This window comes from Sus scrofa, chromosome 12 (genome assembly GCF_000003025.6).
Source record: "Sus scrofa isolate TJ Tabasco breed Duroc chromosome 12, Sscrofa11.1, whole genome shotgun sequence".
Classification (NCBI taxonomy): domain Eukaryota; kingdom Metazoa; phylum Chordata; class Mammalia; order Artiodactyla; family Suidae; genus Sus; species Sus scrofa.
Window position 1 is genome coordinate 52,218,226 of NC_010454.4, and position 11,575 is coordinate 52,229,800.

The following is an 11,575-nucleotide window of genomic DNA, read 5'->3' on the forward strand; positions in this document are numbered from 1 at the left end:
ACAGCTCCCTCTCAGGAGTGCTGGTCCCATTCTGATTCCTTTTTTCCGCTCTCTCCCTGTCTTTTTTTCCTTTTGTTCTACCAGGTTATGTGGAGGGTTTCTTGCCCTTTTTGGAGGTTTCAGGTCTTCTGCCAGGGCTCAGTAGATGTCCTGTGTGAATCGTTCTACGTGTAGGTGGCTTTTCTTTTTGATGAGTTTGTGGAGAAGGTGAACATCACGTCTTTCCCCTCCATCTTCCTGATCTTGTCCGATACTTTTTTTTGGGTGTGATTTTAAAGAGTATTGTTTTTTTTATATTCTAATATTTTATTGTTCGTATACAGAAATGCAGCCAATCTTGAATGTTAATCTTGTATCCTGCTACTTTGCTGGATTTGTTGATCAGATTGAGTAGTTTTTGTGTGGAGTCCTTAGGGTTTTCTATATTTAGTATTATGTCATCTGCGTGTTGACAATTTTACCCCTTCTCTTCCAATTTGGATACCTTTTTGTTTGATTGATTGTTTTTAATCTTTTTTTTGAAATTTTATTTATTTTAATTTTTTCCTTTGTAGCTGGTTTACAGTGTTCTGTCAATTTTCTACTGTACAGCAAAGTGACCCAGTCACACATACACATATACATTCTTTTTCTCACATTATCCTCCATCAGAGGAAGTGACTAGATATAGTTACCAGTGCTATACAGCAGGATCTCATTGCTTATCCATTCCAAATGCAATAGCTTGCATCTCTTAACCCCAGATTCCCACCAATTTGGATACCTTTATTTCTTTTGTTTGTCTGATTGTTGCGGCTAGGACTTCCAATACAGTGTTGAATAAAGGTGGTGAGAGTGGGCATCCTTGTCTTGTTCCAGATTTTAGTGGGAAGGCTTTCAGCTTTTATTTTGGCTGTGGGCTTGTCATCAATGGCTTTGATCATGTTAAGGTACGTTCCCTCTATACCCACTTGGGTAAGAGTTTTTATCATGAACGGGTGTTGGACTTTGCCAAATGCTTTTTCTTCACCTATTGAGATGATCATGTGGTTTTTGACTTTGCTTTTGTTAATGTGGTGTGTGATGTTGATTGATTTGCATATGTTGAACCATCCTTGTGAACCTGGGATGAATCCCACTTGGTCGTGGTGTATGATCATTTTATGTGTTGCTGGATTCTGATGGCTAAAATTTTGTTGAGAATTTTTTTGTCTATATTCGTCAAAGATATTGGGCTCTAATTTTCTTTTTCGGTAGTATCTTTGTCTGGTTTTGGTGGCATCATAGAATGTCTTTGGGACTATTTTTTCTTTACTTTTTTTTTGGCTTTTCTGAGGGCTGCACTCGTGGCATATGGAGGTTCCCAGGTTAGAGGTCTAATTGGCCTACGCCACAGCCATAGCAACACAGGATCCAAGCCATGTCTGCGACCTACACCACAGCTCACTGCAACGCCGGTTCCTTAACCTACTGAGCAAGGCCAGGGATCGAACCTGCAACCTCATGGTTCCTAGTCGGTTTTGTTGCCATTGCACCATAAGGGAACTCCTGGGACTGTTTCTTCTTCAATCTTTTGGAAGAGTTTAAGTAGGATGGGTATGAGTTCTTTGTATGTTTGGTAGAATTTGCCTGTGAAGCCATCTGGTCCTGGACTTTTGTTTGTAAGGAGTGTTTTTGTTACATATTCAGTTTCTTTTCCAGTGATCAGTCTTTTCAAATTATCTACTACTTCTTCTTTTTTTTTTTTTTTTCTTTTTATGGCTGTACTTGTGGCACATGGAAGTTCCCAGGCTAGGGGTTGAATTGAAGCTGCAGCTGCCAGCCTGTGCCATAGCCATAGCAACGTGGAATCTGAGCTGTGTCTGTGACCTATACCACAGCTCACAGCAATGCCGGCTCCTTAACCCACTGAGCAAGGCCAGGGATTGAACCTGTGTTCTCATGGATACTAGTCAGGTTTGTTACCACTGAGCCATGATGGGAACTCCTGAAATAATTCCTATACTAAAAATTTGTTGAGGTTAGTTTTGTGCCCCAGTATGTGGTCAATCCTAGAGAGTGTTTTATGTGCACTTGCAAAGACTATTTTGTGGTTTTTTTGTAATGTCCTGGAAATATCAACTTATCAATTTAAAATGTCATTTAGGATCTCTGTTGCTTTATTGATTTTCTTTCTAGAAGATCTATCCATTGATGCGAGTGGGGTAGAAAGTCTCCTACTGTTATTGTATTCCAGTCAGTTTCTCCTTTTATGTCTGTTATTGTTTGTAAATTCCTTTTTTTTTTTAATTTTTTATTTTCCATCATGATCTATCTCAGGAGATTGGCTGTAGTTCCCTGTGCTATACAGTAGGACCTTGTTGTTTATCCTTTATAAACGTAATTGCCTCTACTAACCCCAAACTCCCAGTCTACTCCCTCCCTCTCGCTTGGCAACCACAAGTCTGTTGTTTATGTCTGTGAGTCTGTTTCTGTTTTGTAGACAGGTTCATTTGGGTCCTATTTTAGATTCCCATATGGTATTTATCTTTCTCTTTCTGACTTACTTCACTCAGTTCCATCCATGGTGCTGCAAATGGCATTGATTTGTTCTTTTTTATGGCTGAATAGTATTCCATTGTATAGGTGTACCACATCTTCTTAATCCATTCATCTGCAGATGGACATTTAGGTTGTTTCTGTGTCTTGGCTATTGTGAATAATGCTGCTATGAACATTGGGGTTCACGTATCCTTTTGAATTATAGTTTTTTCCTGATATAGTCGTAGGAATGAGATTGCTGAATCCTATGGTAATTTTTAGTTTTCACTTTTCCGCAGAACCTCCATAATTTTTTTCCATGGTGGTTGTATTGATTTACATTCCTACTGACAGTGTAGGAGGGTTCTCTTTTCTCCACACCCTCTGTAGCATTTGGTATTTATAGACTTTTTATTTTTGTTTCTCTTTTAAAATTATAGTTGATTTCCAGTGTTGTATTAATTTCTGCTGTACAGCAAAGTGATTCTGTCATATGTACTTACGCATTCTTTTTTTAAAAATACTTCCCCATCATGCTCTATCCTGCGAGATTGGATACAGTTCCCTGTGCTATACAGTAGGACCTTATTGTTTTTTTCATTCTAAATGAATTGTTTGCATCTGCTAACCCCAAATCCCCAGTCCATCCCAGTCCCTCCCCACTCCCCCTTGGCAACCACAGCTAACTTAACCCAAACTTAAGGGTTTAACTAACTTAACCCAAGCTTGTGTATCTGGTAGTTGTCAAACCAGGGCATGAGCTGGAATTGTTTATCTTTCAAGCCTGTATTTTTTCCCACCAAACCAAACTCCTGTCAGACAGGATTGGCAGATAGGCTTTCCCTTGATGCCAGCTCTGATCAAATGTTAGTGGCTTGGGAAGGATTGTGAGCCAGACTCAGAGCCCTGCAGGTATGTGTGCTGTGCTCTGGGAGTGGTACTTACCAAGGCTTTGGTAACTGGTTCCTTGCAGTATTTGAAAAGCCTGGAGCAGATGATATTTCTCAGGGAAGAGTTTTCACATGAGCGCCGCTAATGGCAGGAGTAGAATCTTTGGGTGTCAGGAAGCCTTTGGAGTAACTCAGGGATTTTACCAAAATTGAGTAAAGTTTTTTTCTTTTCTTTTCTTTTTTCTTTTTCTCTCTCTCTTTTTAAACTAAAGCTTACTAAGTTTGGTAAAAAATATCTTGTAAAATGCTCTGAAAATTATCTTCTCCAATTACACAGACTAGATCTTACCCCTGACCCGTCATTGGTCCAAGTTTATGAGGTTTTATTGCATATGCCTGTTGTGACTCAGCTTGGCGTGGGGTTTCCTGAACCTACCTGCATCCCCCCAGGAGAGTGGAGGGAGAGGTGAATGTTACCCTCAGGCTGAAAATTTGAGTAGATGGGTCATCTGCGTGGCCTCTGCTAGTGCCCCTTCATTTTCATTGTGATTGGTCAGGAGAATTCATCTATAACTCAGTGTTTGTCAGACATGTAGTTTTTGGAGTTGAGGCTTGCATTTTGAGTGCCCGCTCCAAAAGCTTCCATGTGTTGGTATAGGGCACCTGTGCCTTTATTTCTCCAGAGTATAGTGTCATCGGAGAACTTCCTCTCTGGAGGAGTTTGATCTTGTCTTTAGGGCAGAGGCCCCAGGGGCTGTTTGTGCTGGAATCTCTGGCAGGCCCGTGCTTAGGAACTTGATAATGGGCGAGTTTATCTGCTCTGTCCCCTGCCCCTGTGCACAGCTCCCAGGGCAGTTGCCATCTCCAAGCTCAGGACTGCTCCTCCCCAAGGAACTCTCTCAAGCCTTGTGAGTCCATGAAGTCAGTCCCGTAGAGGCTCCTCCTTGACAGACTGCTGATTCATTCCCTGAAACCAGTGTGAAGACTGACCCCACTCGGAGAGACACCCAGGACCTGTGTGTGCATGTGCGCTCGCATTCAAGTGAAATGTTCCCAAAACGTTCCCAGGGCCGTTACTTTGCTCTGCTTTGCGGGTCACCTGGGGTGGGCCCGTGGTCAGAGCCATGTCCTTGTGCTCAGCTTGACTGTGGTCTCGTCATCTGACTTCTGTTGACCTGAGTCCAGCTTTATGGGTTAGAGAATCAGGGAAAATGTGAGCATTTAGTTGGTAAAGGGCTGAGTGCCACCGTAGATGAGGCTTTGGTGACTCTTAGAAATATCCAGGAGGAGCTGGTGCAACTGCCAGCTGGAGGCAGTTGCTGGTTTTGGTTTAGAGTGTTCTGAACCCTTCCTCACCAGACACTAAATGCCCTCCAAGTCCCAAGGGCAACAGTGCCAGGCCTTCTGCTGCCCTGGGGTCAGCCCTCTCCGTGCTGGTCTCCTGGTGAGCAGCCCGGAGTGCCTCCTGCCGCAGGGCAGATGGCAGGGGGGCTTTTGGATGTTACTTTCTGAGCTTCGCGCTGCCCGGTCCTCCTTCCTCACGCACGTTCCCTGCCGTGTGCCTGCCCCGACTGGTGGTCTGACTTCCTTGTCCTCTGGAAGTTTCCCTTTGTGCTGTGATGCCCCCGTCCCCTGGTAAAGCCCTCGCACACTAGCCTGGGTTTAAGGCATCAGTCTGCTTCTGCCCGTCCTCTTGGAGTCTGCAGCTCCTCCGTTTCTCCCTCCCCCTCTCTCATCATCTGTATCCTTGGTCCTAAGCCCGTCGCAGTCCCGCCCTCTCTAGTCCTGCCTCCCAGCCTTGGTCCCTCCTGAGCCTCCCCCTCTACCTGTCGTGGTGCCCTTGATTTTCTCCGTACATCTGTCTTCCTGACAGACCCCCTGGATGAGGGATCCTGTTCCACTTCAGTGTTCTTGCCCTTTTGTGCCAGTGGATTTTGTCTCAAAATGTTTTTAAATCTGTAAAATAAGTGGAATTGCAAGAGAAGCTGATTCTGTTCAAAATCGTGATCGAGTAGAGAATGTGCTTCTTTATTAGCGAGTCAAGAGGATCTAGCAGCAGGTCTAACAATTACTAAAAAACTCATGATGCATGTGAATGACCGTGCAAGATCCCTAATTACAGCTGCAATGGGAAATGAAAATGAGTGATTTCTGGGGGTAACACAGGTACTGCTATTGCAACTGAGGCTTTTTGTCTACATTTGTTCAAAACATTATATTTCACTCACAGGTTAGTGAAAATGAAAAATTTTTTTTCCTATCCATGTTCATAGGCCCCTTTGCTTCTGCCCCCAGATAATCAGGGCCCCAGTTAAACAGTCCCTCACTCATGCCTTCACCTGGCGGGCGGAGTGCTGTCATGAGCTGACAGGTCGCCGCTCTGCGAGGTGCTGCCTGGGGGCTGCTGGGCAGCCTTCCCTCCTTTCTTGACCTTGTCCTGCCCTCATACCTCGGCTTAGCAGGCAACTCCCAGCGTGGACCTGGCTTCTTGTCTGAGATGGCAGGGGTTGGGGTGGGAGGTTGCTGCTTTTCAGTCCTCTGTGTCCTCTGGCTTGAGGGAGAGAACTGTTATTTTGCAAAAATTGGCAGGAGGAAGCTCAGTTGTCTGGGGGCACAGCTCCACCCTTGCCCCCAAACAGGGAGGCTCAGGGCAAGAACTGTGCTCAGGATGCCTTTCCCCCGAGAGCGTGGCTGCCCACAGGTGCGGGGGCCCTGGGAGCGTGCTGCTGCCCCGGGAAAGGGAAGAGGCTTGATCTGCTGCTGGGAGGGGCGGAGCTGACCCGCAGCCTCCTTTCTTTCCCCTCATCCAGGGCAAGCTGGCCTCATTTTTCCTGTCTCGAGTGGATGCCTTGAGCCCTCAGCTCCAGCAGGTAAAGGGCACAGAGGGAGAGGGAGGGCCTGGGCTCTGAGCGGGAGCTTCTCGTTTCCGTTTCTCTGTCTGTTGTGGCTTCTCAGCCATGTTCTCACTCCCTCCCTGTTAACCTGCACAGCCTCCTCTAAGTCAGCACTCCTGCCTCCTGTTGCTTCTTGGTCTTTCTGCCCCCTCGTCCCCGCCGCTTCTCTGATCTCTGTCTTCCTCAGCACGGGTGGGGTTGGGACCCCCATGGCTGGTGGCTTCCCATCTGACCGGGTTTCCGGCTGTTCTTCCGCAGCTGGCCTGTGAGTGTTATTCCAGGCTGCCCTCTCTGGGAGCCGGCTTCTCCCAGGGCCTGAAGCACACCGAGAGCTGGGAGCAGGAGCTGCACAGCCTGCTGGCTTCCCTGCACGGCCTGCTTGGGGCCCTGTACGAGGGAGCAGAAACAGGTAGGGACCGTGGTGGGGGAACGGAGCAGGAGGGAACCAGGCGGGTGATCTGAAGTGGTGCGGCCATGACTTTGAGGCAAAATGGATTAGAATAGGGAAGGAAGGAGGGGATGGAAGACAGGCCTGGTGCGTGAAGGAGGTTGTGCTTCTGTGCAGCTCCCATGCAGTACGAAGGCCCTGCGGTGGAGGCGCTGCTCTCCCCCTCGGAGGACGGTGACGCCCATGTCCTTCTCCGGCTTCGGCAGAGGTTTTCCGGGCTGGCCCGCTGCCTGGGGCTCCTGCTCAGGTGTGTCAGCAAGTGGTGGAGGGAGTGAGGGAGTGAGGGCCTGGAGCAGGAGCGCCGAGAAGGTGTCTTCCTCACGAGGAGGGAGGCTGATGGACCCCCCCCCCTGAGGTCTCCCTGCTGATTCTCTGTAGCTCTGAGTTTGGGGCCCCTGTCTCTGTCCCCGTGCAAGAAGTCTTGGATGTCATCTGCCGGACCCTCAGCGTCAGTGCCAGGAACATTGTAAGTGGAGTTCGTCCTCCCCCCAGGATCCCTCGCCGCCTGCCCTGCGCCGCGTCAGCGTGGATGTGCTCCTGTGTTGTAGAAACACGTGTAGCTGATGCTTCCCCAGGGAGGGCGAGCTGGGGGTCAGTGGAGTCACTGCCACGAGGTTTGGCCAGCCCTCGCCTCGTCCTCCCGCCCTGCTCTGCTTTAGAGGACGGCAGTTTGGTCTGGTGGGAGGCGGTGTGGACGCGCGCATCTGTCTGCACTGCTCTCTCGCGTCTTGTCCTCCCCGCTCCTCATTTGGGCCCATTTGTGCCGCAGAGCCTGCTTGGAGATGGTCCGCTGCGGCTGCTGCTGTTGCCCTCTCTCCACCTCGAGGCCTTGGACCTGCTCTCTGCGCTCATCCTCGCGTGAGTAGGAGCGGGAGGCTGCGGGGCAGGCGCTGGGCCCGCTGGGAACGGGCTCACGGTGCTGTCTTCGCCCCCAGGTGTGGAGGCCGGCTCCTGCGCTTCGGAGCCCTCATCAGCCGCCTGCTCCCCCAGGTCCTCAGTGCCTGGAGCATTGGCAGGGATACCCTCTCTCCGGGCCAGGAGCGGCCTTACAGGTGACCATCCAGGAAGAGAGGAAAGAGGAGAGGGTGGGTGAGAGGATGGGGGTGGGCTGGGGGTGCGGGGAGGGGAGGCAGGAGCGGGCACCTCGACACCTCTCACAAGCTGCCCTCTGCTCGCGCCACAGCACCATGCGGACCAAGGTGTATGCTGTCCTGGAGCTGTGGGTGCAGGTGTGCGGGGCCTCGGCCGGAGTGCTTCAGGGCGGGGCCTCGGGAGAGGCGCTGCTCACCCACCTGCTCAGTGACATCTCCCCTCCAGCTGATGCCCTCAAGGTGAGTGAGGCTGCTGCGCCGGTCCCATGGCCCCATCCTGTGCCCCTTGTCCTCACCAACCTTGTGACCCGATGCTGCCCCGACTGTCCTGCCTTCCTTTGGGCCTGTGTGTGGTTGATGTTCCCCTCCCCGCCAGCTGCGCAGTCCCCGTGGGAGCCCTGATGGGGGTTTGCAGACCGGGAAGCCTAGCGCCCCCAAGAAGCTAAAGCTGGACATGGGTGAGCCCATAGCCCCACCCAGCCACCGGAAAGGGGACAGCAATGCCAACAGTGACGTGTGTGCAGCTGCGCTGAGAGGTGGGTGAGGCCTGTGCTCTCTGCACCTCGGGGTGCTGGGATGGCAGGGAGTGATGGCCCTAAAGCAGTTGTTGAAGCGGTGGGTGTAGAAAAAATGCATGATCAGCTCCAAGCTTGCAAAGAAGCCACGTGGTTCCCAGGGCTGCAGGTGAGTCTTGGGCTCTGCTGTTAGGTGGCGGCCCTACTCTGAGGTGGGGCCCGCTGTTGACACTGCATCCTCTTTCCCTGCTGTGTGCTGCTGCGTTGAGGGTGGGGAGGGAGAGGAGGTGATCCTTGCCCTGTGGGGCTTACCCTCCCCAGAGGCAGGCTGCTCCGTGGGGCTTCCTAAGCGGTCGCTCGTCTGGACGCAGAATGGTTTTTTTGGGGTCCTGTCTGTGTCATGGCTTGCCCGCCCTGCCCTGTGTGAGGGGAGGTGCTAGATCTCCCTGGCCAGGTGATGCTGTACCTCCACGTCTCATTTACATGAGGTGGTCACCAGCCTTTGTGGTGGTGCTTCTACCACCCCCTCGTTACAGTTGAGAAAATACCTAGAGGAGGTAGGTGACCCCCCGGGGTGGAGCCGCCCGCCTCTTACATGCCGCTCTCCTGCCCAGGCCTCAGCCGTACCATCCTCATGTGCGGGCCTCTCATCAAGGAGGAGACCCACAGGGTGAGTGGAGCCTGGTCCCATGGAGGTTGGAGAGGGGCCACTGCCCTGTCCCCTTGGGGTCCATTCATACCTGGGAGGAGGCCCCGGAAGGGTGGGGTCATCTCGGGGACACCGCGGTTGAGCCCTCCGTCCTTTTCAGAGGCTGCACGAGCTGGTCCTCCCCCTGGTCATGGGCGTCCAGCAGGGCGAGGTCCTGGGCAGCTCCCCATACACGAGCTCCCGCTGTCGCCGCGAACTCTACCGCCTGCTGCTGGCCCTGCTGCTGGCACCTTCTCCTCGCTGCCCGCCTCCTCTCGCCTGTGCCCTGCAGGCTTTCTCCCTGGGCCAGAGAGAAGACAGCTTGGAGGTAACTGCTGACCTGGGCCGAGTTCACCTGTCGGCTTTCTGGATTCTCTTCTTCCTAATGCTGGTCGTCTCTCCCTCCTAGGGCCGGGAAGGCCTGCGCTCCTGGTCTGATGCTCTCTTCTTTCTTCCCTCCTCAGGTCTCCTCTTTCTGCTCAGAAGCACTGGTGACCTGTGCTGCTCTCACTCACCCCCGGGTTCCCACCCTGCAGTCCATGGTCCCCACCTGTCCCACCCCTGCCGCAGTTCCCCCTCCTGAGGCTCCGTCTCCATTCAGGGCTCCGGCCTTCCATCCCCCGGGCCCCATGCCCTCGGCGGGCCCCATGCCCTCGGCGGCCCCATGCCCTCGGCGGGCCCCATGCCCTCGGTGGGCCCCATGCCCCCGGCACGCCCTGGACCTCCAGCCACAGCCAACCACCTCGGCCTCTCTGGCTCCAGCTTGGTGTCTGTACCCCCTCGACTCCTTCCTGGCCCTGAGAACCACCGGGCAGGCTCAAACGAAGAGCCTGTCCTTGCCCCGAGTGGCACTCCTCCACCTACTCTACCCTCAGATGAAACTTTTGGGGGGAGAGTGCCCAGACCAGCCTTTGTCCACTATGACAAGGAGGAGGCGTCCGATGTGGAGATCTCCTTGGAAAGCGACTCTGATGACAGTGTGGTGATCGTGCCCGAGGGGCTGCCACCCCTGCCGCCCCCACCCCCCTCAGGCACCACACCGCCCCCTGTAGCCCCAGCTGGGCCACCAGCAGCCTCCCCTCCTGTGCCAGCCAAGGAGGAGCCAGAAGAGCTGCCCGCAGCCCCGGGGCCTCTCCCTCCCCCTCCGCCCACTCCTGTTCCTGGCCCTGCGACCCTCCCTCCGCCCCAGTTGGTCCCTGAAGGGACTCCTGGTGGTGGAGGAGCCCCAGCCCTGGAAGAAGACTTGACAGTCATTAATATCAACAGCAGTGATGAGGAGGAGGAGGAGGAAGAAGAGGAAGAGGAGGAAGAAGAAGAGGAAGAGGAGGAGGAGGAAGACTTTGAGGAAGAGGAGGAGGATGAAGAAGAGTATTTTGAAGAAGAGGAGGAAGAGGAAGAAGAGTTCGAGGAGGAATTTGAGGAAGAGGAAGGTGAGTTAGAGGAAGAGGAAGAGGACGAGGAGGAGGAAGAGGAGGAAGAGTTGGAAGAGGTGGAAGAGTTGGAGTTTGGCTCGGCAGGTGCGGAGGTAGAAGAAGGGGGGCCTCCTCCCCCAAGCCTGCCTCCAGCTCTGCCCCCCGCCGAGTCCCCCAAGGTGCAGCCTGAGCCAGAACCAGAGCCCGGCCTGCTGTTGGAAGTGGAGGAGCCGGGGGCCGAGGAGGCGCCTGGGCCTGAGACGGCCCCCACATTGGTCCCGGAGGCACTCCCTGCACAGGGGGAGGCAGAGAGGGAAGCGGGGAGCCCCCCCACAGCACCACCTCCCCAGGAGCTTGTGGAAGAGGAGCCCTCTGTGCCCCCAACCCTGTTGGAAGAGGGGGCTGAGGGTGGGGGTGACAAGGTGCCACCCCCACCAGAGACATCTGCAGCAGAAGAAATGGAGACGGAGACAGAGTCCACGGCTCTCCAGGAAAAGGTGAGCGGGCCAGGTGGGAAGGTGGGGCGGCTGCGAGAAGGGGCTGTAGCTGCTTGTGCAGCCTGACCCACTCTACAGAGTACGAATGTTTCAAATTTTCTGTCTTTGTCCCTAAAAGGAGCAGGATGACACAGCTGCCATGCTGGCTGACTTCATTGATTGCCCCCCTGATGACGAGAAGCCACCACCTGCCGCAGAGCCTGATTCCTAGCCCTCTCCTACACCCCCAGCGCCTCGTTTCCAATAAAGTTATGTCCTTGGATAGTGACTGCTGCTCCTGCCTTTTGCCACCACTGTGTCCCCAGCCAGAAGCTCAAATGTCTGTTGGGCTTGTCCTGTATCTACGATGTTTCCCAAATGTGGCGCTGGGTTGTCCTATCAGCTCCGTTGTGCAGAAGAGGAACCATCGACTCTCACGGGTAACAGAGGGTCTTGTCACGCAGCAAGACAGTGTCAGAACTGGGTTTGTTTGCTGTTCTTGCTGTCGCTAAATATGTGCCGGGTTGTCTATGTGGTTAAGACACCAACGGGAAGGAAGCAGCCTTGTGACCCAGGAAATGGGGGACCTTTATGAGATTTAGTGTCCTAGTGAGCGAACCTGTGCAAATGCACAGGGGCCTTTGGTCTGAAAGAGCGAGCTG

At 53.0% G+C, this 11,575-nt stretch overlaps 1 protein-coding gene across 1 annotated transcript in view; it reads left to right on the forward strand.

The window, feature by feature from the left end:
* PELP1 (proline, glutamate and leucine rich protein 1) overlaps positions 1 to 11,202 on the forward strand; it is a 52,366-nt gene extending 41,164 nt beyond the window's left edge. The window contains 13 exon segments of the mRNA XM_021067790.1: positions 6,200 to 6,259; positions 6,542 to 6,692; positions 6,849 to 6,978; positions 7,110 to 7,197; positions 7,501 to 7,589; positions 7,667 to 7,783; positions 7,915 to 8,062; positions 8,199 to 8,358; positions 8,952 to 9,007; positions 9,147 to 9,353; positions 9,490 to 9,679; positions 9,682 to 10,934; positions 11,053 to 11,202. Coding sequence (XP_020923449.1) covers positions 6,200 to 6,259; positions 6,542 to 6,692; positions 6,849 to 6,978; positions 7,110 to 7,197; positions 7,501 to 7,589; positions 7,667 to 7,783; positions 7,915 to 8,062; positions 8,199 to 8,358; positions 8,952 to 9,007; positions 9,147 to 9,353; positions 9,490 to 9,679; positions 9,682 to 10,934; positions 11,053 to 11,145 — 2,742 coding nt within the window. The 3' untranslated portion in view covers positions 11,146 to 11,202.